Source organism: Bubalus bubalis, chromosome 9 (genome assembly GCF_019923935.1).
Source record: "Bubalus bubalis isolate 160015118507 breed Murrah chromosome 9, NDDB_SH_1, whole genome shotgun sequence".
Taxonomy (NCBI): Eukaryota; Metazoa; Chordata; class Mammalia; order Artiodactyla; family Bovidae; genus Bubalus; species Bubalus bubalis.
Genome location: NC_059165.1, coordinates 108,056,405 through 108,083,532, shown reverse-complemented (window position 1 = coordinate 108,083,532; position 27,128 = coordinate 108,056,405). Strand labels below are relative to the sequence as shown.

At 48.7% G+C, this 27,128-nt stretch overlaps 1 protein-coding gene across 2 annotated transcripts in view; it reads left to right on the top strand.

Moving 5' to 3' along the window:
• ADAMTS2 (ADAM metallopeptidase with thrombospondin type 1 motif 2) overlaps nucleotides 1-27,128 on the top strand; it is a 247,815-nt gene that overhangs the window by 195,918 nt on the left and 24,769 nt on the right. For both annotated transcript variants that reach the window (XM_044948497.2, XM_025293941.3), the window contains exons 7-13: nucleotides 2,831-2,936; nucleotides 3,549-3,692; nucleotides 4,057-4,189; nucleotides 4,794-4,907; nucleotides 22,700-22,845; nucleotides 25,393-25,568; nucleotides 26,747-26,880. In XM_044948497.2, coding sequence (XP_044804432.1) covers nucleotides 2,831-2,936; nucleotides 3,549-3,692; nucleotides 4,057-4,189; nucleotides 4,794-4,907; nucleotides 22,700-22,845; nucleotides 25,393-25,568; nucleotides 26,747-26,880 — 953 coding nt within the window. The remainder of the gene's footprint in view (nucleotides 1-2,830; nucleotides 2,937-3,548; nucleotides 3,693-4,056; nucleotides 4,190-4,793; nucleotides 4,908-22,699; nucleotides 22,846-25,392; nucleotides 25,569-26,746; nucleotides 26,881-27,128) is intronic.

The following is a 27,128-nucleotide window of genomic DNA, read 5'->3' as shown; positions in this document are numbered from 1 at the left end:
ATATCTGTAAACCCAGAACAGGCTACAAAGAAGAATCAGAGAAAAAAAGGGTTTTCATTAAAGATTTGATGGTGTTGACTAAAAAATTAAATGTCTGACCTGAAAGTTGTGTGTGTGTGTGTGTGTGTGTGTTTTAATTCATCAGAAATGTTTAGCACTTCAGTCCTGGGAGACAGCATCTCAAGTAACCCTGAGAGAACTGAGTTGCTCTTAAGAGGCGAGGGGGGCTAGGATATGTAGGAGTTTTGCAACAAAGGGCAGCTAATAAGAACAAAGCTTACTGTTAATTGAAAAAAATGAAAATCTCAAGTTAAGGAATTAAGTGCTTTTTTATGTGTGGGAAGATGCAGGAGTCTGGCTCACTGAAATCATTCCTTTGATGGCGTCTCAGCCATCTGGGGCCCGTGTCCAGTGTTTTCACATCCTGAGTTTCCTCGGGGCTCACCAGCTCACCATCCATGGTGGCTGCAACTGCTGATGCTGTGACGTCCTTTCTTTACTGATACGGCAGCAATATTCCATTTCTCAGTGGCTGAAATGGAAAATTCAAAAGCTGAGATAAAAAGTCAAGGGCACCCAAAAAGATCAAAATATGAGAGAAAAATTGGTGTAGAGGCTCAATCCGGAAAGAACACTGTGTCTATCTAAAAGGATTTCTGAAAAGAAAATAATAGCAAAATAAACTAAGAATGGAGGATATAAAGAAAAAATATAGATACATTTTCAAATCTTCAAATCCTAAATGTTTATGTAATGCTAGTGTGGGTGAATGAGAAATACACAGACTGAGGCACATATTCATATGCAGGCTTTGCATACAAAGGACAAAGAGAAGACCACAAAGGTTGGCCCTGGCGCTGATTCAAGAACAAGCATCTCAAAATCTGCAGAGCAAAAAAATACTTTAAGGCACATATTTTCCTGTTTATTAGAAGGGAAATAGACAATGGTTGGGTATACTGCTTTCAGACAGTTCTGAAGCCAGCATTCCCCGGTCACACTTCTTCCTTTCTGTACTTCTCTCTTGGAACACATTGCCTAGGACCTCTCCATGGGGTCTCAGATGAGTGAGGCTCAGTGGGGGGACAGTCCGGGTTTCTAATTTTCTGGGTCTTGCTGACTTAAAAAAGTACATGACCTGACAGTTGCGAGTTAAGTTTTATTTGGGGCGAAACGAGGCCTATAGCCTGGGGGACGGCATTTCAGATAGCTCTGAGAAACTGCTCCAAAGAGGTAGCGGGGAAGGTCAGTACACTTGAGATTTTAGTGAAGAGGGAACACATGCAATCAAGTACGTATTTTTTTGCAGAAGATTTCTGCTGGTCTCTTGAGAATTCCTGTTAGTCATGAGGAGCAGACATCACCATGAAGGAATTTAGTGCTTTTCAAGTTACAAGGAGATTCAAGAATTGAGCTCATAAAATTGGCCCCCGAAAATAAGTATCTGAAGACCTGTCCTGCCAGTTTTTCCCAGAGCACAGAGTGCCTCATCCCTGATCTCCACCCTGAACCCCTTTCAGGGAGTGTTGAAGGTCAGCAGCTGCAGTGCCACCTGATTTAACCATGGGCAGATGGCAAGTGCCCATGGCGATGCTGATTCGTGGCTGATAGCCTCCAGGATGCCCAGGTCTTTAAACAGAGACCTTGCCTGGCACACACAGCTCTGCACACACTTCTGTATCTCACCCAGCGGCAAGTGGCGAGGCCCCACTGTCTGGATTTCCTCCATCTTGGGTGGGATCATCGTGCCCTCCCATCACTCTCCTTCTCCCGGTGGGTGGGAACGTGGTCCTTCCCTGGGGGCATCTTAAGACTCCCTGTGATCAGGATCAGCCCAGTCAGGGGGGATCATCCTTTGGCAGACCAGTCACATCACAGGGTGGCCTTCCCACCAGCCTGCTCAGGCGGTTCAGGCTCCTGCCTCCTCCCTGCCCTCTCTCCCTGTGAGACTCCATTCCCAACTTCTTCCTTGGACCACACGCTGTAACTGGGCAGGCAAAACCCACTGTGTCTCCTCACTGTGACCTGTTAATTTAGTGGCTCTTCGGGAGCCCTTGGTGGGTTGAGCGGTGGCTGGAGGGTCTGTGGCTTCTCACATCAGAGGTTAGTCTGCTGCAGCTGCCCTTCCCTCTCTGATTCCCATTCTCCACCTCTGGAGGTGCCTTGCCCAGGACAGACCCTGGACCCCTCAGCAGGAATGTGGTTCAGAATCTCCCCAGTCAGAGCGCAGGGTTCCCAGGCCAAGGGCTCCAGGAGCCTCATCATCTGTGGTCTGCTTCCCAGTCTACATAGTCTGTCTACGTAGTTGGTCTCCTCTGCACAGCTCAGCAGGCAGCACAGCACTGCCCTGAACAGCCTGGGACCACCGTCCCTGCAGCCATCTGTATACTGTGGAAAAGGGGCCAGCTGAGGTCTCAGAGGCCCCAGGGAGGCCCCGAGGGAGTGGGCCCAGGATGTGGGGCCAGGCACCAGGGCCAGAGTGCCTACAGCCCAGGAAGCAACTTGCAGCCTCGGGGACCAAAAGGCCACTCAGCCAAGTGGGGAAGGAAAGTGGAAGGTGCCCTGAAAGAGAACAGTGGGCAGGAGGCTACCAAGGTGGCAGAAAGTCTTGACAGATAAGACCTGGACGTGGGAAACTGAGCTGGCTGCAGGGTGGCTGCTGATGGGCAGGGCTGAGGCCCGCTCCCCCGGGGGAGGGGAGAGCTGGTCTCGAGCTGTGCCAGCCTTGAGGGCAGTTGGCTGTGCTCGTTTGCTCTGGTGATGCCAGGGCATGTTGGGGTCTGGGCCCCTTCACGTGGGGAGGGCTCTGAGCCCCCTTTGTCTCTCCCAGGCTATGCTCCTGTCACTGGGATGTGCCACCCGGTCCGCAGCTGCACCCTGAACCACGAGGACGGCTTCTCCTCCGCGTTCGTGGTGGCCCACGAGACTGGCCATGTGTAAGTGGCCTCAGCAGGCCCGGCTGTCTGAGGCAGGTCGGGCCTCGAGGGGCCCCACTTCTCCTCTGCACCCTGAGAAGGACACACCCTGGATGACAAGCCCCTCGGATGTGATGTCCTAACCCCGTGCTGCACTGGGCAGGCGGCAGGCCCACTTTCCACTGAGGGCCAGGCAGCAGCTGGGGGCTGCCCACCCATTATGCCATCGAAGCAGTTGGGCAGGAGGGTCTTCTCACCCAATTCTGTAGATGAGGGTGTGAGGGAGCCTCCCCCAGGAACAGAGAGCTGGAGCTCGGGTGTGCACGCTGCTGGTGTGTAGGGAGGGCGGGGTGCCTCCACCTCCGCCGCTTTCTCATGCCGCAGTGCTCTGCCTTGGGGACAGGACCCTGCAGGGCCTCCCGCTGGATGCTGTCCCCTCAGAGTGCCCCGGCTCTAAAATCCAGCTGGGAGAAATTGGGTACCACCTGGCTCAGGGCCGACCAGTCCAGCTAAGGGCAAGGGGAGTCAGCTCAGGGAGGTCAGGGTCCCCTCCCAGCATCTGGAGGGGGTGGGGCTGACAGGTGAGTGTGGCCAGGTGAGGGTCCAGTGAGGCTGTCTTGGCTCCTCTCACAGGCTGGGCATGGAGCATGACGGGCAGGGCAACCGCTGCGGTGATGAGGTGCGGCTGGGCAGCATCATGGCGCCCCTGGTGCAGGCAGCCTTCCATCGCTTCCACTGGTCCCGTTGCAGCCAGCAGGAGCTGAGCCGCTACCTGCAGTGAGTACCACCCTGTCCCCTGAGGAGGAACCTGGAGTGCTGGACTCAGCTGTAGGAGGGCGCCTCCAGCCCCAAGTGCAAAGCAGGGGAGAAGGGGACAGCAGTGGGGGGATCCCATTGTTGGGGGCTAAGTTTTGGATGGAAAGTGGTTACAGACACTGCACCTTTAATGGATGGCTAGGGCCCAGGCAAGCCAGATCCTGCCTAGCCATGCCAAGAAAAGAGGTGCAACAGGAAACCAAAGCAACACAGCCTTAGGGCTGGGTGTGCAAGCCGGGGCTCCATGAGGGGCCTCAGCTGCCGCCTGGTCTGGACAGCCCAGTCCTGCTGAAGGCAGCTTGTGGTGCCCCGTGTCCCCTCACAGCTCCTATGACTGCCTGCGTGATGACCCCTTCACCCACGACTGGCCGGCGCTGCCCCAGCTCCCCGGGCTGCACTACTCCATGAACGAGCAGTGCCGTTTCGACTTTGGTCTTGGTTACATGATGTGTACCGCGGTGAGTGTCGGAGCCTGGGACATCTGCAAGGGCTGAGCGGGAGCTTAGCCCAGACCTGCCTGTTCTCCTGGGAGGTGGCTGGTGTCGGGGTGGCTCCCCGGGACGGGGTGGAGCAGCCCTCCAAGCATCAGGTTCTCCCCACACCTACTGCTGGATATCCAGTGGGTGCCCCATGCTCTCCTGGCTGGTCCAGATGTGGCTTCGGGAGGGATTCAGGCAGTGGAGTGTTCAGCCGGGGAATAGCGGGTGCCCATGGGGTGCCTGCTTGAGCCAGAGGAATGCCAGCCAGCCTTCACGCCAAGCACACTGGTGCCCAGCCAGCTCCATGAGAGGTCCAGGCTCCATGAAAGGTGTAGCCACCAAGGTCTGCAGGCTCGGGAGGCCCGGCAGCCCCCAGGGACGTGAGGTGCTGTCCCTGCGTCATGTACGGTCATGAAGCATGAAGTACGCCCGAAATCCTCACAGCGCCAGAACCACACAGAGCTCAGGGCAACACACAGGCCTGTCCTGGGCAGCTGTGGGCGGGAGCCCGGGGTGACTGGGGCAACCCTGGAGGGCCCCTGCAGTGGGAGGCGGCCTGCCAGCTGCGGCTGCTCTCTTCCAGTTCCGGACCTTCGACCCGTGCAAGCAGCTGTGGTGCAGCCACCCTGACAACCCCTACTTTTGCAAGACAAAGAAGGGGCCGCCCCTGGATGGGACCATGTGCGCGCCGGGCAAGGTGAGTCAGGGCAGAGGCAGACACGGACGCGCACAGCTCTCCAGGGCAGGTCCTGCAGGGCCTTGGAGTGGGGCCGGGGTCGTCTCGGGGGACCCCTGCCTCCCTCCCAGGAACCCCACTCTCCACTGTCCAGAGCTCCTGCCCTCTGAACCTCTCATACACTCTTCCTTCTGTCGGAGGGAACCTGATGTCTCAGAGCTCCTCACTGTGCTTCAAGCCCCATTGTGGGAATCCTCTCCTCTAAGGACCAGTTTTGAGGTTCCGGAAGCCTTCCATACCCCCTGCACACTGTGGGTGCCCACATCACCTCACCCTGACACCAACATTGGCCAACATTCTGGTGGCCCTGGGATCCTCAGGCCCAGCATCAGGCTTGGCCTTCTTACCCCCTAGCACATTGCTGTCTGGTCCCTGGTGGGCACACTTGTCCCTAGAGGTAGCTGGATGGCCACCTACCAGTGCCTGCCTGCTACCCCAGGCCCACTTCCCACTTTCGATGGAAGCAGCAAGACAAAGGGCTTCTCCTTCCAGCCCAAATTCTGGGCCTGATTTTCATTTTTGTTGTTCACTTGCTGAGTCATCTACTCTTTGTGACCCCGTGGACTGCAACACACCAGGCTTCCCTGTCCTTTGCCATCTCCCTGAGTTTATTCATGTCCATTGAGTTGATGATGCCATCCAACCATCTCATCCTCTGTCATCCCCTTTTCCTCCTGCCTTCAATCTTTCCCAGCATCAGAGTGCTTTCTAGTGAGTTGGCTCTTTGCATCAGGTGGTCAAAGTGTTGGAGCTTCAGTTTCAACATCAGTCCTTCCAATGAATATTCAGGGTTGATTTCCTTTAGGATGGACTGGTTGGATCTCCTTGCAGTCCAAAAGACTCTCAAGAGTCTTCTCCAACACCACAGTTCAAAAGCATCAATTCTTCAGCGCTCAGCTTTCTTTATAGTCCAGCTCTCATGTCCATACATGACTACTGGAAAAACCGTAGCTTTGACTAGACGGACCTTTGTCAGCAAAGCGATGTCTCTGCTTTGTCTCTGTTGATGTCTCAGATGTCTCTGACAGTCTAGATTGGTCATAGCTTTTCTTCCAAGGAGCAAGCGTCTTTTAATTTTATGGCTGCACTCACCATCTACAGTGGTTTTGCAGCCCAAGAAAATAAAATTGTCACTGTTTCCACTTTTTCCCCTTCTGTCTGACATGAAATGACAGGACCGGATGCCAGATCTTGGTTTTTCACACTCCCACTCCTTATGCAGACGAGCCCATGAGAGTTCAGCCCAGGGAAGACAGCAGATACAGCAGGATCCTGTGAGGTCCAGGAGAGGGCTCCAGTGTCCCCCAGTGTTAGGCCTAGAAAGACACCCAAACCACCTGGGCCTGAGGTTTCTGCACCGCAGGTTTTAATTCTGCTTTATTTTAGTCCCTGACAGAGCTTGTTAGAGATATGGATTTCCAGATCCATCCTGAACATTTTGATTTGGGATAAGGTTTGAGAATTATTTTGTTTGGTTCTTTATTTGTAAGATTATGTTAAAATCCAACATAATATAAAATTCATCACTTAAATCCCTCTGGGTGGCTTTTAGGACTTTCACAGTGTTGTGCAACCGTCTCCGCTCTAGTTTCCAGAACTTCTCATCACCCCAGAAAGAGATCTCACGAACCAGTGACTCCCCGTTATTGTCCTCTCTCCAGCTCCTGGAAACTACTAACCTGCCTTCTCTGTCTGTGGATTTACCTATTTTGGAGTTTCCTATAAGTGGAATGACATAATATGTGCCTTTTGTGTCTGACTTTTTTTCACTTAGCATCATAACTTCAAAGATCATCTGTGCTGTTGCAGATATCAGGGCTTCGTTTCTTTTTTTATGGCCAAATAGCAATGGCAGCCCACTCCAGTACTCTTGCCTGGAAAATCCCATGGACGGAGGAGCCTGGTAGGCTGCAGTCCATGGGGTCGTGAAGAGTCGGACACAACTGAGCGACTTCACTTTCACTTTTCACTTTCATGCATTGGAGAAGGCAATGGCAACCCACTCCAGTGTTCTTGCCTGGAGAATCCCAGGGACGGGGGAGCCTGGTGGGCTGCTGTCTCTGGGGTCGCACAGAGTCGGACACGACTGGATCGACTTAGCAGCAGCAGCAGCAGCATTCCACTATATGGATATACCACATTTGTTTACCATTTGGTGGACATGTGGGCTTTTTCTACCTTTTGGTATCTGTGAATAGTCCTGCTAATGAACATTCATGTGTATGTTTTTGTTAGAACACTTGGGCATCCAGGTGATTTAGCTGTGCCCCTAGACAAGACGTTGCAAATGGAATGTTGTTAGTAATATTCCAGGGACCTGATAATGCCAGAGCGGACCTCATAGCCTTCTTCTCCACGGGACCTCAGTAGAGGAGACAGGGGCTCCAAAACTTTTGCCATAACCCCAATGGGGAGCTCAGTAAATGCTGAGCTTGAGAATGAGACTAGCTTGGTGTGGACCCCTACCCCAATCTGCCCCTCAAGTCCAACCCTGGCCTGGAGAGAAGGGGTGGGGGCAGACACTGTGTGGTGCACTCGTCTGGGGTCGGGGGGTGGGTGGTAGGCCTTCCCGCAGGAATCCTGGCCACTGCCAAAGGTGGGCCAGGGAGTGCTTGAGCACGAGCTTACTGGCCCACTTCCCTTTGGCGGGATGGGGAGGAAGGAGGCAGGTGTGGCCAAAGCACCCTTTCGCACAGAAAGTGCCGACCCAGTGATGACTCTTCACTGTTTTTGCCGGTAGGACCCTCAGTTTATTTAGCCCAGTCGTGCTGACTGAGGGGGTGCTTGGGCTTAGCTCAGCCTGCCCTGGTTCATGAGGAGCACAGGGAGAAAGCTGAGCTGGATCAGGGATTCCTGGTGTGTGTGGGGTGGGTGCAGGGGCAAAGCAGAGGAGGGGCACCTCCCAGGGCTCCATCAGAATCCTCTGCCCTTGTGAGTTTGTATGTTTTAGTGTCTTACTTATGGCAGTGTAATCTTGTATCTGGAAAGCAGTCATCCTTTATCTCTCCCTTTCCTCTAAGAGCAGCCTCCAGGCCCAGGAGAGAAGGTAGTGAGAAGGGAGCAGGGTAATCTCTAGGCAGGCTGGAGAAATAGCAGGTTGTCTGGGGAATCAGGGCTGTGCCAGGCGCAGCTGTCCCTTTCTGTCCCTTGCTGCCCCCCTGCCCAGACGCCGGGCAGGAGGTCACACGGCACTCAGGCTCTTCCTGGTCTCCTCACTGTCCACAGCGGGTCATCCCAAGCAAATCTTCCTCTCCTGCACCTGCCATTTCCCAGAGACAGAACCACGTATCTATATTCTATCCACAGAGATGACCTGAAAAGAGGGATTAAACCTACAGCTGAGCCACCTGCATCCTTTGCCCCCGGTTTCATGACTTGTTCCTTGTCTGCCTGGGTTGCACACTGTGGAGTGGATGGGAAGGTGAGGTCAGGTGGAGAAGATGGGCAGTGAACAATGAGGGCCTGTGGGCATGTAGCTTTCTTACAGAATCAGGAGTTCTGAGCAGGCACATTTGGCTGAGAGGGGAGAGCTGAGCTTGTTGTTCTTGGAAGAGATGTGTGCAGTGGGCCTGGGGGTTAGGCTGGTTAGTCACCTCGGCTTCACATCCATCCACCCATCCATCCATCCATATGTCAGGCTTTCTCTTCCACCGGGTGTCACTGTCTCTGATGGTTGGCCATGAATGTGACAAGGCAGCAATGACGTGATGGTGAGCAAGGGGATGGGGAGGGGCCTGGAGGGAGCACAGAGAGGCTTTCAGTGGAGTTCAGCCAAAGCCCAAAGACTGGGGAGAAGTGGGACCAGTGCTCCAAGTCAGGGGATCTCCTTGGGTGGGATCATGGGGAAGATGGCTGGGGAGGGTGGTTGAGAGGAGCACGGTATTTTAAAATATAATGTACTAAGGGAAAAGTTGAAGTGTGCTAAGGCCAACAAATCAAGAGAGTTGTCATTGAAAAGACAGTTCCTCAAAAATCCCAAGGAAGTAGGGAGAGGAGTGGTCAGCCTCACAGGGGAGCTCCAGGATCAGTTAGAGAGCAGGGCAGGGGGTGGGGGCAGCAACTGCGTTTGGACAGAAAGAAATGCCAAAGCAAGGTGAGCAGGATTAGGGTCGGCTGGTGGGAATCATTTCAGTGGGCTTTGGGGCATCGGGCTGCTCCTAGTACCTGACTGGTCTTGGAGTGATTAGGATGGGAGATGGTGGCCTGGAATTTAGGAGCGCTGATGAAGGAGGAGGCTGTGGGGTGGGGGGCGGGGTATGTGTGCTCTGGATTGATTAGTTTGCACTTGAAAATTACCCTTGTGGATGAGTTGTTTACTATCTCTAGGAGCTGGTTAACCCTAGGAGGGGGAGTCCCTCCAGGGTCAGCAAGACCCAGATGTCAAAGCATCAGAATCCAGAAAACAAAAGACATAGTTGACACATATGGCTCCCCAGGAGACTGGAGTGATGGCGGGAGAGAGGCAGGGACTGTTTGAACTGATGATGACTCTTCCTGAGCGCGAGTCATGTCCTGCCCTGTCCAGGGTGCTGGAGATTGGCTCGGATCTGCTCTCAGACAGGAGCTCCCTGTGGCCACACGGGGATGCCCTTCATCCCCTGGAGGCAAGGTCAGGCCAGGCACAGAGGGTCCCCCCAGGTGCCTCCACTCTGCAGGCTGGGTTAGTGGGCTCGCCTTGCCCTCCTTGCCCAAGCCAGGGTACAGACCCAACTGGGTGAAGATGGCTCCTGCATCCGAGTGTCCTGGCAGAAAAGAGTCCTTCATGTCTCACTTTCACCTGCAGTGTCTTGGGAAAAACTCACCCTACGTTTTCATGAATTCAGAAGGGCTGTTTCAGAAACATGTGCCACGGTGCTTATGCAAGTGCAGAGGCCCTGTGATGCCCATGTTTTGCTGCACAGTCGAGGACTGGCAGGCAGGCATAACAGTGGGGATCGCCCAGGGTCTGGGCATGGGAGGTTAAGCCCTCCCTCCCTCCCCATTGTGTGACCTTGAGCCATCCTGTCCCCCCTCGGGCGAGTCACCTAAGTGTCCAACTCAATTATCTTCACATCCCAGGCTCCTGGCACATGGCACCAGCTCAGGACAGGCTGGTGGGTGGAGAACGGAAACCCAGGACCACAGTGGTTCAGAAATGCTAAATGTGCACTTCCTGAAAAGAACAGTCTGCCTTTCAGGCTTTCAGACCAGCCTGGCAGTGTTCCTGGCCCTGCTAAAGTGCCCCAGTGCTGTCCATGGTGCTTATCCTGAGAGGCAGGTCAGCTTTGTTCATGGGTGTGTGTGGCTCCAATTCACTCATGATGTGTGACTTTGTGCTTTTAAAGGTTTAAGCCCCTCTACTGGGTGAAATATTTATACGCATTTAAACATGCATTTATAGAACACTTTAACAATATTAAACATGTTTCTTTCATAATAACACTGAGGCATCAGAGTTTAAAACTGTTTGGTTTGCTTGTACTCTTTTAAGTGCTCACAGTCATCCAGGAAGAAATAAACCAAAATATTAGAGGGACAGCTTCTAGGTTGTGGAATTCAGGATGATTTTCCTGTCTTTCTGCCCTGTTTTCATATTTCCTATAATGTGTATGTGTTGCCTCTCTGCACTTGGACCCAAGTCTGTGGAGGAGGTGGTCCATCACACCATGGGCCTGTGGCATGTCCTGAGTTGCCCCATGCCCAGCTCCCCATTTACAAACTAAAGACCAGTTAGTCCAATGGGGACAGGGGGACCACTGCGTGGCCTCCTCCATTCCCCAGGTCCTTGGTCCCTGTGGCTACCAGTGATTTAGAGGCTGGGCCCCATCACAACTTCAGAGGTGCCAGGACCCTCCCCACCCTCGTTGTCTTAGTCAGGTGGGGCAGAAATACCTGAGACTAGGGTGACTTATGGAGAAGGCAATGGCACCCCACTCCAGCACTCTTGCCTGGAAAATCCCATGGACAGAGGAGCCTGGTAGGCTACAATCCATGGGGTTGCAAAGAGTCGGATACGACTGAGCGACTTCACTTTCACTTTTCACTTTCATGCATTGGAGAAGGAAATGGCAACCCACTCCAATGTTCTTGCCTGGAGAATCCCAGGGATATGGGAGCCTGGTGGGCTGCCGTCCATTGGGTCGCACAGAGTCAGACACGACTGAAGCGACTTAGCAGCAGAGTGACTTAAACAGCAGGTCTGGAGGCTAGAAGTCTGAGAGCAGGGTGTCAGCATGGTCTTATGTTTTCACTGACTATAATCAGTTAGGGCCACTTGCGCTTTTACTCCTGCTTCCCCTTTGATACACCTCTCCTGTTGTCTGACATTAAGGCAGCCACAGGTGTTTTGTGGCTTTGGTGAAGGAGAAATTGGATTTGGGGTGTATTTATTGGCTTATTTATATGGTTTGGGGATTTCCCAGGTGGCGCTAGGGGTAAAGAACATGCCTGCCAATGCAGGAGGCGTAAAAGATGCGGGTTCGATCCCTGGGTCAGGAAGATCTCCTGGAGGAGGGCATGGCAACCCACTCCAGTGTTCTTGCCTGGAGAATCCCATGGACAGAGGAGCCTGGGCGCTATAGTCCATGGGGTCACAAAGAGTCGGACACGCCTGGAGCGACTGAGCATGCGTGCATTTGGCTTTTAGTGCCCTATATGTACAGCTAGGTTGTTGATTCTGTCCAGGTATACTTTTAGCTTCTAGAAATACTCTTACTGCCTCAGTACCGACTCACCCAAGGTCATTGAAGAATATGTGCTGTGTTCAGCACAGCCTTCTCAAGTGATTGGAGACAAGGGGCCTCAACTGTACTAGAGGTTGTGATTACTTCTGTGTTTGCAATAGTTTGTTTCCTTTTGCGGTTTTTCTTATAGTTGGGACTATTAACACAGATCCAACTTGGATAGTTCTTTGAAAATGCTAAGTTTAACAAGATGATTTGCTTCTTGAAAAACTGCCCAGACCTCTAAACATACATATTACAAAGCATAACAGGCATTAAAAATAATTTTCAAACACCAGGAGAGAAACTTAAATGCAGACAGGATGCGAAAAGTTTGCTCAAAATGTTGATAAAGCTGTTACCAGTTAAACTGCTATTTTGAAAATTTTGGCTTACAATAAAATAAGGAAGAGATGAAAGACTTCTGATTTCCATCAGTTCAGTTGCTCAGTCGTGTCTCACTCTTTGCAGCCCCGTAGACTGCAGCACGCCAGGCCTCCCTGTCCATCACGTTTCTGGAGCTTGCTCAAACTCACGTCCATCAAGTCGGTGATGTCATCCAATCATCTCATCCTCTGCCGTCCCCTTCTCCTCCCACCTTCTATCTTTCCCAGCATCAGGGTCTTTTCCAATGAGTCAATTCTTCACATCAGGTGGACAAAGTATTGGAGCTTCAGCTTCAGCATCAGTCCTTCCAATGAATATTTAGGACTGATTTCCTTTAGAATTGACTGGTTGGATCTCCTTGCACTCCAAGGGACTCGCAAGAGTCTTCTCCAGCACCACAGTTCAAAAGCATCAATTTTTCGGTGCTCAGCTTTCTTTATGGTCCAACTCTCACACCCATAGACGACTACTGGAAAAACCATAGCTCTGACTAGTCGGACCTTTGTTGGTAAAGTAATGTCTCTGCTTTTTAATATGCTAAGTTTGTCATAGCTTTTCTTTCAAGGAGCAAGCATCTTTTCATTTCATGGCTGCAGTCACCACCTGCAGTGATTTTGGAGCCCAAGAAACTAAAGTCTGTCACTGTTTCCACTGTTTCTCCATCTATTTGCCATGAAGTTATGGGACTGGATGCCATGATCTTCGTTTTTTGAATGTTGAGTATTAAGCCAGCTTTTTCACTCTCCTCTTTCATTTTCATCAAGAGGCTCTTTAGTTCTTCTTCTCTTTCTGCCATAAGGGTAGTGTCATCTGCATATCTGAGGTTACTGATATTTCTCCCAGAAATCTTGATTCCAGTTTGTGCTTCATCCAGCCCAGCATTTTGCAAGATGTACTCTGCATTTGAGTTAAATAAGCAGGGTGACAATATACAGCCTTGACATACTCCTTTCCCAATTTGGAACCAGTCTCTTGTTCCGTGTCCAGTTCTAACTGTTGCTTCTTGACCTGCATGCAGATTTCTCAGGAGGCAGGTAAGGTGATTTGGTATTCTTGTCTCTTGAAGAATTTTCCACAGTTTGTTGTGAGCCACACAGTTAAAGACTTTAGCCTAATCAATGAAGAAGAAGTAGATGTTTTTCTGGAATTCTCTTGCTCTTTCTATGATCTAACAGATGTTGGCAATTTGACTTCTGGTTTTTCTGCCTTTTCTAAATACAGCTTGAACATCTGGAAGTTCTCAGTTCACGTACTGTTGAAGACTAGCTTGCAGAATTTTGAGATGAGTGCAACTGGGCAGTAGTTCGATATGTATTAATATACCTTCTTTTATCATTTTAAATGTATTTATTAAATAAAACTCAGGTAAAAATCCATGAAAAATAAATAAAGGTTTAAAATGAGTGAAGAAATCGGTAGAAATAGATCTGACTTCAAACATTTAATTATAACCAAAAAGTTTCAGAGCAGACTGAAGCAGTCATTCATTAAGAGGAAGAGATAAAAATATCCAAGAGAAGTAAGTAATAGACAGGCTCTTGAAGTGTTTGACAATGCAATTAACAAAGAGGAGTGAATCTGATGAACACATTGGAAAAGCATTTAAACTTCTTTCTGATTTTGACATGAAACAACATCAAAGACAATGTAAAGCTCAGAATATTGCCTCTACAGTAAAAGTGTTGACAGCAACAACTACTGACTTGCTAATCTAAAAAGCATTTAAAATCAGTCTCCGACCAAGAAAACGTCAGACACCCTGAAATCCACATCCAGAAGCATACCAGATAGCAGTTTCTCCAAATTTGGTCATCGTATTCGTATAGCATCACCAATATTCGTATAGCATCACCAATAACTTCTCTAAATCACTGAAAATTAAAAAATATTTCTCTCAACATGCTAGAGAAAGTGTTGGCAAGCTACAGCACACACACCAATTCTACCTGCCTCCTGGTTTATTTTCCCGTTACAGTTTTATAAAGATGTGACTGACATTTAAATTCCCTCATCTGAAGGGTACAATTCAATGGTTTTCACTGTATTCCTGGAGGTGTATAGCCATTACAACATGATCCACCCCCTCCTCCTCAATCCTAGGCAATCACTACTTTGTGTCTCCTTAGAGTTGCCTCTTCCGAATATTTCATACAAATGGCATTGTACAATATGTGGCCTTTTTTGACTGGCTTCATTCAATTAGCATAATGTTGTCAAGGTTCATCCATGTTAGACCATTTGTCAGGACTTTATTCCTTTTTATTGCTCGATTATAATCTGCTGTATAGATATACTGTTTTTTTTATCTATCTGTTTATTTATTAGTTGATGGACATTGACCTGTTAACTACTTTTCAGCTATTATAAGAAATCCCGCTGAAAACATTCGTGTCAAGTTATTCCGTGGATGCGTCATTTTTCTTGAATATGTGTCTAGGAGTAGAATTGTTGGTTCTTGTGGTAACTCTATGTTTAACATTTTGAGAAACTCCCAAACTAGTTCCCAAAGTAGCTGTACCTTTTTACATTCCTACTAACACTTTCTCTACATCTTCACCAAAACTTATTACCTGTGTTTTTATTATAACCATCCCAGTGGATGTGACGTATGATCTCATTGTGGTTTTGAGCACCTCTTCATGAGCATAATGACAGCTTGTATGTATCTTTTTTGGACAAATGTTTATTTATTATCACCTTTGCTTATTTTTAATTGGGTTATCTTTTTATGATCAAGTTATAATCATTCTTTATTCATTCTATCATTCTATATTCTGGATACAAATCACTTATCAGACCGCTCAGATAAGTGGCTTGCAAATATTTTCTCCTATTATTGTCTTTTCACTTTCATGTTAGTATCATTTGATGCATAAAAGTTTTTAATTTTGGTGAAGTCTAATGTAGATATGTTTTCTTTTGTCACTTGTGTTTTGGTGTTGTAACTAAGAAACCATTGCCATTCGGTGAAGAAGGTGTGTTCCTGGTCTTTCATTTGGATCTGTGACTCACTGCCAGTCAATATTCATGTAAGGTGTGAGGAAGGAGGCCAGCATTGTTCTTTTGCGTGTGAATACCCATTTATCTCAGCACCATTTGTTGAAGGGGCTATTTTTTCCCAATGAATCATTTGCCACCCTTGCTGAAAATCAGTTGATCACATGTAAAGGCTCCTTTCTGGACTCTGTGTTCCGTTCCGTTAGTAATTTTCTTTCTTTATGGGAGAGCCACTCTGTCTTGTTTATTTTAGTTTTGCGGTAAACTTTGAAACAGGTAAGTCTGAGTCCTTCCACTTTCTTCTTTTTCAAGATTGTTTTGGCTATTCCTGATCCTTTGATTTGAATTTTTAGGAGTTTCTCCGTTTCTGCAAAATTCTAGCATGAGTGTCGCATTGAGTCACAGATCAGTATGGGGAATACAGGCATTCCTCGATTTATTACACTTTGCTTTATTGCGCTTTGCAGACACCACTTTTTTTTTTTTTAACAAATTGAAGGTTTGTGGCTACCTTGTGTTTTGCTGAAAGTTTTCACTTTCGTCTCAGGTTCAAAGGATTTGTTAACAAAATAAGCCACTTGATAATACAAATTGGAGAAGGCAATGGCACCCCACTCCAGTACTTTTGCCTGGAAAATCCCATGGACGGAGAAGCCTGGTAGGCTGCAGTCCATGGGGTCGCTAGAGTCAGACACGACTGAGTGACTTCACTTTCACTTTTCACTTGCATGCATTGGAGAAGGAAATGGCAACCCACTCCAGTGTTCTTGCCTGGAGAATCCCAGGGACGGGGGAGCCTGGTGGGCTGCCGTCTATGGGGTCGCACAGAGTCGGACCTGACTGAAGCGACTTAGCAGCAGCAGATAATACAAATAAATGATACAAATATTTATTAGAGAATTATCTAGCTTACTTTCAATATACTAAGAGTAAAAGAAAAGAGAAATAGAAAGAGCAGAGGATACATCACGAAATTGGGTTTTGACAAACATCCAGACTTAATCAGGGCTGGGAAGTCCCGTGTCACAGAGCATCTGGAGTCCCAGTTGGGAAAGGTCAGCAAGTCAGCTCTGTGGGTGAGACTTTAAAGGTTGCAGTCAGGGGTTCCTGCTTATAATCCCAGGAGGGAAGCAAACTGATATCATCATCCATCTATGACCAAATTGCAGCCTGGTTTCATGTTAATGCTGTTTGTTTTGTCTTGTAAAACTTGGAATGTTGTTAAGCCTGGGACTTGGTTGGCCAGGCCCCCTTCAGGGGCTCAACAATCTCAAGCTTGCTCCCCCATCTTACCTAAGCTGCTATAAGTCTTGCACTCACAGCACGCAGTCACTCCCAGTCACTCCCAGCCAGGGCAGTGTCCAGGCAGGTTAGAAGCAAGGTCAGAGGCCTGCTCTGCTTTGTCTCTGAAGCCTAAACAGACTATTCATTTAGTTTCCCTAACACCCTGCATTATCAGTTAATGGTTAGCATTTTTTAGCAATAAAATATTCTAAAGTATGATATGTACGTTGTTTTTTTAAGACATAATGGCACACTTAATAGCTTACAGTATAGTGTGAACATAACTTTTACATGTGCTGGGAAACCAAAAAAAATTCATATGGCCCTCCTTGTTTTGATATTTACTTGATGGTGGTAGTCTGAAACTGAGCCAGCAATGTCTCTGAGTATGACTGTGATGCCATGTTAAACTCTGGTCCATGAACATGGGATGTCTTTCCATTGACTTAGATCTTTGGTCATTGATCTTTCAACAAGTTTTTGTCGTTTTCAGTGTACTAATGTCACATTTTTTTCCTTCAATTTATCCCTAAAATTTTTTTGGTCATTTTTTGATGGTATTGTAAGTAGAATTCTTTTTCTTTTTAACTCAAAATGCTTCTAATTTCTTTTTTTACTTTTTATTGGAGCATGGTTGAATTACAATGTTATGTTACTCACTGCTGTGCAGCAAAGTGACTCAGTTATTTATGTAAATTTTTCATATTTATATAAACAATGATAAATTTTATAACATAAATACTGTAATTACAATTATATCCTTGTCCATTATGGTTTACTGCAGGATATTGAATATAGATCCCTGCGCTATATAGTAAGATTGTGGTTTTTATCCATTCTGTATACACCAGTTTGCATCTGCTAATTCCAAACTCCCAATCCAACCCTCTCCCACCTTCCTGCCCCTAGACAACCACCAGTCTGTTCTCAATGTCTCTGATAGAATTGTTTTCTTAATTTCATATCAGTTCATTCATTGCTAGTCTATAGAAATACAATAGATTTTTGTATATCAATCTTGAATCCTGCAATCTCACTGGACTTTTAAAAATTAGTTTTTAGTGGTTTTCAATAGTTTTTAGTGGTTTCCATAGGATTTTCTTCCCTCATAGCTCGGTTGGTAAAGAATCTGCCTGCAATGCAGGAGACCCTGGTTCGCTTCCTGAGTCAGGAAGATCTGCTGAAGAAGGGATAGGCTACCCACTCCGGTATTCTAGGGCTTCCCTTGTGGCTCAGCTGGTAAAGAATCCGCCTGCAATGTGGGAGACCTGGGTTTGTTCCCTGGGTTGGGAAGATCCCCTAGAGAAGGGAAAGGCTACCCACCCTAGTATTCTGGCCTGGAGAATTCCATGGGTCGCAAAGAGTACAGACACAACTGAGTGACTTTCACTTTCATAGGATTTTCTACATAGAAGATCATTTCATCTGCAAATAGATATAGTTTTACTTCTTCCTTTCCAGACTGGATGCCCTTTCCTTCTTTTTCTTGCCTAATTGTTCTAGCTAGAACTATCAGTACAGTGTGGATTAGAAGTGATGTGGGCAGACACTCTTTTCTTTCTTCTGATTAGGGGGAAACCATTCATTCTTGCACCATTAAGCATGATGTTAGGTGGGGTATTTCAGTGATGTCCTTTATCAACTTGAGGAACTTCTAGTCTTGTCTTTTGAGTGCTTTTTTCAGGAAGGGATGTTGGATTTTGCCAGTTTTAGTTTTTGAGTCTTGAGGTGACCATATTGTTTTTCCTTTATTCTTTTCAGATGCTAAACCTTGCATTCCTCAGATAAATTTCACTTGGTAATGATATGTAATCTTTTACCATGCTGTTGGATTTGGTTTGCTAAAATTTTATTGAGGAATTTAAAGTCTATTTTTATAAGAGATATTGTTCTCTAGTCTTTATCTTATAATATCTTTGATTTTGGTATCAGGGTTACAGTAGCCTCATTGAATGAACTGGGGAAAATCTTCTCTTCCATTTTTTGGAAGAGTTTGTGAAGAATTGGTATTAATTTTTCTTTAAATGTTTGATAGAATTCGTCAGTGAAGTAATTGGGCCTTCAGCTATTTTTTGTGAGAAATTTTAAATCACTAATTCAATCTCTTTATTTGTTACAGGTCTATTGAAATTTTTAGGTCTTGTTAAATGAGCTTTGGTAGTCTGTGTCTTTCTAGAAATTTGCCCATTTTCAGAACTTTCTGGTTTTTTTATGTGGATTTCAATTATTCTCTGTTGTCACTTGTTTTCAGCCTGAATAATCCCTTTAGTATTTCTTTTTTATAACCATATTGAAGTATAGTTGATTTACAATGTTGTATTAGTTTCAGATATATAGCATGGTGATTCAGTTATACTATACATATATTCATTCTTTCTCAGTTTCTTTTCCCATATAGGCTATTACAGAGTACTGAGTAGAGTTCCCTGTGCTGTACAATAGGTCCTTGTTGGTTATCTATTTTATATATAATAGTGTGTGTATGTTAATCTTAAACTCCTAATTTAGTATTTGCACTATGGCAGGTCTGCTAGCAGTGAATTATCCCAGATTTTGTTTATCTAAGAATATTTTTATTTCACTTTTCATTGTTAGGAGATAGTTTTGTTATATATGATTCTTGGTGGACACCATTACCTCTGACCTCCATTATTTCTGATTAAAAGTCAGCTATTAATCTTATTGGACGTCCAATGAGTCATTTTTCTTTTCCTTCTTTTGACATTTTTGCTTTGTCTTTCAACAACTTTGACTATAATGTAGGAGTGGATCTCTTTGCATTTATCTTCCTTGCTTAAGTTTCTTGGATGTTTACATTAATGTTTGTAATCAAATTTTGGAAGTTTTCAACCATTATTTCCTGAATATTTTCTACTCCTTCCTCTGTGTCCTCTCCTTTTGGTACTTTTACTATGCACATTTCAGTGAACTTATGGTCTTCCATACTTCTCAGAGGTTCTGTTCAGTTTTCTTTATTTCTCCCCTCTCTGCTCTTCAGATTGTATAATTTCCATTGATCTGTATTCAAGTTCATGGAGTCTTCTTCCAGCTCACATCTATTACTGAGACCTCTAGTGAATTTTTCATTTGTTTTTGTACTTTTGAGCTATGGAATTTAGTTTTTTTTCTTTTTTCTTTTTAGTTTCTATCACTTTCTTGATGCTATTTGACACTGTTCTTATACTCCCCTTTAGTTCTTTAGACATGGTTTCCTTTTGTTCTTTGAATGTATTTATAATACCTGGTTAGAAATTTTTGTCTACTAAGTCTAGCATCTGGGCCTCCTCAAAGGTAATTTCTGTTGCCTGCTTACTTTCCTGTGTATGGATTACATTTCTTTTCATGTCTTAGTAATTTTTGTTGAAACTGGACATTTCAGATAATACATTGAAGAAACTCTGGATACTGGTTATATTGATTCCCCCAGACCTTGTTGTGCTGTTGTTTTTTTGTTTACCTGTTTATTTGTTTAGTGACCTGGCTGCACTGTTTTAATAAATTTTATTCGCCCTGCAGCATGCAGCTGCTGATATTGCCCCTTGGAGATCATGCTGCTGCTGCTAAGTCACTTCAGTCGTGTCTGACTCTGTGCGACCCCATAGACGGCAGCCCACCAGGCTTCCCCGTCCCTGGGATTCTCCAGGCAAGAGTACTGGAGTGGGTTGCCATTGCCTTCTCCTCAGAGACCATAGCCTTGGGCAGAAACATAGTCACCGAGGCCACACAGCTCCACCTTCACCACCAGAACGGTGGGATTAGCCAGGTTCTCTTTGTCTCTTTCTCTGGTTTTGCTGCTAAGCTCTAGCTATTCTGCCTCTATTGGTATCACACCCAATCAGCTTTCACTAGCTGCTAGCTGATTGCTGTATTGTTTTTGATAATGCTCTGGGGTACAAGTTGTCCACAGCCTGACCCAGTTAAATTCTGGACCCTTCACAGGGGCAGGGTGTTACCAGTATTTGAAGCTTGCTCAGGCTTCTCTGGTGGCTCAGATTCCGCCTGTAATGTGGGACACCTGGGTTCAGTCACTGGGTTGGGAAGATCCCCTGGAGGAGGGCATGGCAGCCCACTCCAGTAGTCTGGCCTGGAGAATCCCCATGAACAGAGGAGCCTGGTGGGCTACAGTCCATGGGGTTGCAAAGAGTCAGACATGACTGAGTGACTAAGCACAGCACAGTACAGATCCCAGAAGGACTCTAGCTGTCCTTTCCCTGGTTCTCTCTGTTTCACTTCTAGTTGGGTTACTATTTTACTTGTTGCTTACTAGTATCGTGGAGCTACTGGTCGCCTCTTAATTGCTCACTACCGCGATTTCTGTTGTTTTTGACAATGCCCTTAGGCATGAACTTCCTCATGCTCCGTTCCAAATAAAGTTAGTCCTCTTAGGGTGAGCTATGGAGCTCTTAGTTCTACCTCCCCTTCTGGGAAGACCAGCACTGCCCTGGAACTAGGAGCAGGGTTTTGCACTTCCAGAGTGGCACTCTTGGTGTACAAACAGGTCAGTGAATAGGGATAGGACCCTACTCTTCCTGGCTCTTTCCTTTCAGCATAGACCATTTTCCCTACAAGCAAACCAGGGAAGGGGTTGCTAGGGTACAACATTCTTGGTTTTCCATACTTGGGGTAGAGCCTCCACTCTAGGAGTGAGGACTGGGTGGGCAAAGGGAGTTCCCTGCCTGAAACAGATTTTCTGCAACACAGAGTTGCATGGTATGGGAGATGCCGATGGCCTGCCTTTCCCAGGGTGAAACTATAGCCCTAGACTGGAAGCTGAGGAAACAAGGAATCTCTGTCTTTTAAGTGGTAAGGCCTCCATCACACTAAGATGGGGAAAGAATGGGAGAGGGTTGTGGCTCAAATGTATAGACTTCCACAATTCTTACAAGAATTAGTATATTTTCTCCATTTGTTGTATTGAGCTTAGGACAGTTTCCAGATACCTTATTTTATTATTGAAGTATTTTGTTGGTGGTGGTGTTGTTCAGTCACCCAGGCGTGTCTAACTCTTTGTGACCCCATGGACTACAGCACGCCAGGCCTCTCTGTTCCTCATCATCTCCCGAAGTTTGCCAAGTGCATGTCCATTGCATCAGCGATGCCATCCAGCTGTCTCATCCTCTGATTCCCTCTTCTCCTTCTATATTGAAGTATAGTTGATTTACATTATTGTCTTACTTTCAGGTATACAACAAAGTGATTCTGTAATATTTTTTTCAGATTTTTTCCATTATAAGTTATTACAAGATATTTAATGTATTACAAGATATTTAATAACTCAGTCCTTATTGTCCAGATAATTTAAATAGTTTGTTTAGAAAATAATTTTCACCAGTTAAATGGTTGTTTTACTGACAAGCAAGTTCACTGAGACTCTTTCAGCTCCATTCTAGAAGTTTCCATTTGCTGCCTGCTTTTGTAAATGATGTTTTATTGGAATGCAGCCATATCCATCCGTTTATGTGTTGTCTCTAGCCACTTTCGTGCTCTAATGGCAGAGTTGAGTAGTTGCAGTAGAGACCTTGTCACCTTCAAAGATTAAAACAGTTACCACCTGGCCCTTACAGAAAAAGCTTGCTGGGGAATCGTCTTTCTACTCTCCCTGTGAAATACACGCTGACCAAATTGTTGTCATCTGAAGAGGGGATAAAAGAGTATGCAGTTAGAATTGCAGCAAACATTATGTAAATCAACCAATTCTAAAAAAAATCATTGTTTTCTGTTTTTGGTTGTTTGTGGTATTTGTCAGTTTTTAAAATTTAAACTTTTTTATATTGTATACTTTCTAGTTGTAAATCGACATTCCATTGTATACCTCATTTAGTATTTTTAATTTTTCACTCTTCTTCAAGTCGGCCCTGAATTGTATAAGCTTCCTCCTTGGGGTAAGAAGGGCAGCAGTGTGATCAGGTTCAGGCTGACTTTCCTGCGCTCCAGTGTTCTACTTCCTATATTCACGAATTTTTACCATGTCAGCATATCACCTGTCCTTCATTTCTGTACTTCACTTAAATTGCTTTTTTAACTTAAACAGTAGACCTTGTATGTCTCTAGAGTCACTGGCTTGGTGTGCCGCTTGCATCTTTATAAATGGCCCTGTGTGGGCACACTGGCCTGGGGGCTTCACCCTGCAGGCATGGCGTGGGGTGGGCTCTGGTGAGGGGGCAGAGCAGGCTAAACGAGGCACTGAGGGTGGCAGGAGGCCAGGGTGGTGGAGGCCAGGGTGGTGCCCAAATCTGGGCAGGCCAACACCTTACCACACCTCCCAAAGAGATTCTGAGCTCCCAGGGGTCAGTAGGGCCTTCTTTCTTGTACCTCCAGGGCCGGGCAATCATCACGGACACTGCAGGCTGAAGAGTGGGGGGCATATGACCTTCTGTCTTTCAGCACTGCTTTAAAGGACACTGCATCTGGCTGACACCTGACATTCTCAAACGAGATGGCAACTGGGGTGCCTGGAGCCCCTTCGGCTCCTGCTCGCGTACCTGCGGCACGGGTGTGAAGTTCAGGACCCGTCAGTGCGACAACCCACAGTGAGTTTGCCCTGATGTTTCCCAGTCTTCCTGGGTGGCAGCTGTGGTCCCCAAGGGCCCTTGCTAGCCTACCCTATCCCGCAGGGCTCTTGCAGATGTCAGTTCAGGCGAGGGTGTGAGAGCAGGCAAGTCTGGCCCCTTCTCATCCTCCCTGGGAGGGACCGAGACTTAGGAAGGGCAAGGCTCATAGTCTGCTGGGGGCAGAGCCAGCCCTGGAGACTCAGAAACCTGGTCTCCTTCCTCCTGGCCTGCATCCTATTCTAGACCCCAACCTGCTCTGCTCTTCCTGGTTGAGGGCGTCAAGAGAGAAGGTGGAACAGAGATGAGGCAGTGGGGATAAAGAGAAGGGCTCTCTCGGGCCCTGGGAGGCTGAGAGCCTGAGCAGGAGAGCAAATGATTGCAATCAGGCAAGAGGCAGGGTCAAGTGGCATGCCACCCATGCCCAGCTGCCCAAAAGGGGAACGCCTGGAGAGGTGTCTGAAGGCCCACCAGGCTCCCACCTCCACCCATGTGCCCTGTCCAGCCTCCCAAGCAAGCCCCAGCCCCTGTGCTATCCTCAGAGTGCCCCTGGCGCCTCTCAAGCACCCTGGGGCTAGTACTCGAGCCTCACATACTTAGATTGACAAGACAGGAAGTTAGAAACTCAGAGGCTACAGGGTGCTGGGCAAGGACTTTCAGGTTCCGGTCCAGGATGCACCGTCAGAGGAGCAGATCTGGCCTGACCTCCCTCTCGCCCCTCACCAAGCCCTGACTCCTCCTGGTGCCTGCCTGATGCCAGGCTCTTGGGGCTCAGGGGACTCAGCCCAGGTCTGGCCCTAGGGGAGATCATGCAGGTTGCAGGTACTCTATCTTCTGTCCCTCCCCACATGTACACTTTAGGGATATTTCCCCCCTCTGGCTGGTCCAGCTTTCTTAGGCAGCAAGGGTTGAAGGGCAATAGTAACATGAACAAAACCGCCAGAACTACCTGCCAGCCCGTCTGTTCACAAACAGTATCGGGCCTGCCCAGCCCAGGCCAGCGCCCCTGTTCCCTCCACATCAGTGACCATCAGACAGCACAGATGTGCGCACGCAGCTCTGACCGTGGTTTGCTTGTGTCAGCCTAGCCTGCACGAGCCTGGTCAGCACCCAGCCCCCAGAGCCCTGCAGAGCCCGGAGGCCCCCACACTCCAGGGCGTCCCATGGGCCTCCCCTTTCGTGTGTCCTCCTGGAGATAATGGCTGGGCCTCCCACTGCCGCATCTTTAATTGCTGCTCCCTGTGCTCAGTAGTTCTTCCTGAGACGCTGGGGCCAGTATGAAGACTTCTGAGGCTCCCCGCTGGGCCCCTGCTCCCTGGGTTGAGTTCCCTCTGTGTTCTTTGCCCCGCCACTCTTGTGATTGCAGAACTGCAGCTTGCAGCATGAGCTCAAGCTCTCCAGTTTCTCTTCCTCCCGGGCCTCCCCTGTATTCTCCCACTCACGGCCTCTTTGGGGATTATCCCGGATTTCTGTCTGAATATGTCTGTCTCCTGCCTAGGCTGGCCCCTTCCTGCCCGATGCCCTGGGCTTCCCATACCTACACACCCAGGCCTGCACCCTTCCTGCTAATGCCCGAGCTGTTGTTGTCAAAGTCTGTTGTCCCATCAGAGGCCATGATGTAAATCTCAAAGTCACCCTTTCTTTCATGGTCCCATTCAAACACTGAGCCTCTTGGTTCTTACTCCACATATTTCTGCGGTCATTATTTCCACTGACTTCCCCCAAGAACACAGCACTGTGCAAGGAGCCTCATGGAAGCCAGCCCCTTCCATCGTCCACTCTGCAATGCTGTATGCTGTACACCCCCATCACAGCAGAGCATGGCTTTTGCCCAAGACTCAGGTGGGGCCTTGGGTTCTGCTTGGCTCTGTCACACCTGGCAGATGGCAACACTGAAGCCCCCCGCCTCCCAAGGTGCTGGCCTGCCGTGCTCCAGCACCCTGACTTCCAGGGGCACTTGCTGGCCACCAGCCAGCACCTTTCCCGTGGGGTTAGTGCTCTGTGGACTGGTGAGATTCTCAGCAAAGTAAGGAAATTACAGACGCACAGCCCAAGTTTTCTTGAGGTGGAGGAAACCTGGAGATGTACCTGACACTTGTTGAGAACACGTGTAGCGGGATTCCACTACTTCAGATTTACTGTGAGTTCTCACTGTGTGTGAGGCCCAGGTCGGGAGAATGTAGGGAAGGCTCAGCCAGCTCCTCCACCCTGGGGCGTATGGCTGGGGGTGCCCTGTTACAGATCACTGCTGGTTCACAGCCATAGCTACAGGAGCCAGGGTGGGGCCGGGGGTCACAGGGGCTGACTAGATGCTCCCTCCCCTTGGGGCCCCCAGGAAGATTACCAGCCTCTCCTGTACTGATGTGCCAAGGCTCTGGGACAGGGCAGGGCTGGGTTCTTTCACTCAGCAGCGCTGCCCCCTCACCCCCAAGGCTCAGGGATCCCCTCAGATCCCACAGGTGGCACTCTTAAGTGCTGGCCTCTTCCTGGTGCCACCCCGTTGGAAGGCCTCTCTGCTTTCTCCTCCAGCCCAGCCAATGGGGGCCGCACATGCTCGGGCCTTGCCTACGATTTCCAGCTCTGCAACTCGCAGGACTGCCCTGATGCGCTGGCCGACTTCCGCGAGGAGCAGTGCCGGCAGTGGGACCTGTACTTCGAGCATGGTGATGCTCAACACCACTGGCTGCCCCACGAGCACCGGGACGGTGAGCCCCAGGGGGAGCGGGCACTCAGTGGAGGGGCCGGGGCTCCCTGGGCCACTGGCTGCCCCACAAGCACCGGGACGCTGAGCCCCGAGGGGGGTGGGCACTCGATGGAGGGGTCAGGGCTCCCTGGGCCACTGATTCTGCATGGGCGTGCCAGCAGAGCCCACCCTGGGCTGGGGGCTCATGGCAGGACTGCAGTCCCAGAAAAGCCAGGGAACTGAGCCTGGCCAAGGATGCAGCAGAGAGGGAAGCTCCCGCTGGCCCCAGGCGCCTGCAGTTGCCCTCTGGTGGACAAGGCTGGCATTGCACCATTAGCCCCGCTCAGCCGCAGGGCAGGGACAGGCCAGAGTTGTCCAAGGAATCAGGTTACATTTGACCTCTCGTCTTTCAGTGAGAACTTTCCTTTCCAAGTGACTTGAACTGGTTTAAGCACCGAAAGGCATTTGTTGGTTGCTGGGACTGAAAAGTCTGGTAGCTTCAGGCGTGAGAGTGTTTGTATTTCAACTGGATCCCACGCAGTTTCCGTTCTTTTCAGGCATCGAGCAGAGGGAGGCGGGGCCTGCGGCCTGCTCCGCTGTATCTGTTACCTCAGCTGAGCACCTGTTGCAAGCCCCACGTGTGCATGCAAGGAGAAGGTGCCAGAGCAGATAGGACCCTCCGCCCCCCCCCCCCCCAAGAGGGGGACTGTGGTCTGGGCAAAAAATCAAATAATGATGATGTGTCTCAGTGACTTCTGAGATAAATGCTGAGAAGGGAAGGTGCCCGGTACCCAAGACTGAAGCAAGGGGCATCTTATTTGGGGTTACAGAGGTGGACTGGAAAAGGTCTTCAAGTAGAGAGCTGGCAAATAGCCAGCTGCCCTTCCCCTGAATATGGGGTTCTCTAGGTAGGACCCCAACGATCTGAGACCTGGCTGCATCCACAGCAGCCTGGCTCAGCTGGGGGAAGCTAAGTCCCGTACAACAGGGTCATGAAGCAGGTTGCTGTCACTAGGCCTCTTTCTCTTTTTCCCCTGGCCCAGGGCAGACGTGGGGCTGGGGGCAGGTGAATCATCAGGAGACGCTCCTGGGTGGGAGTTTCTCTTTGCGAGGTGCTTCCCTTTAGCAAACTTAGGAAGGAAACTACAAGAAAGTGAGCGGTGCAGCCAGCCAGCCAACACCCCCCTGCTTCCCTTCCAGCCAAGGAGCGATGTCACCTCTACTGTGAGTCCAAGGAGACCGGGGAGGTGGTATCCATGAAGCGTATGGTGCATGACGGGACACGCTGTTCCTACAAGGACGCCTTCAGCCTCTGCGTGCGTGGGGACTGCAGGGTGAGTGCCCCAGGAGCAGGGGCAGCGATGGCTCAGGGCCTCGGCTTTCTGGGGCTTCGGGAAGACTCGCTGAGGTTAAGCATGCAAAGTACTGCAAACTGCACCTCGATCAGGGCAGGCTCTCAGCAAATGTTGGTTCCCAGCCCCTCCTCCCTGCTGTCCTCCTCATGACAAGGGTTCTCAGACTTGAGTCTGAGGAGCCACCTGAGGAGCTCAGGGCCCCACCTCAGAAATTCTGCTTGTGCAGG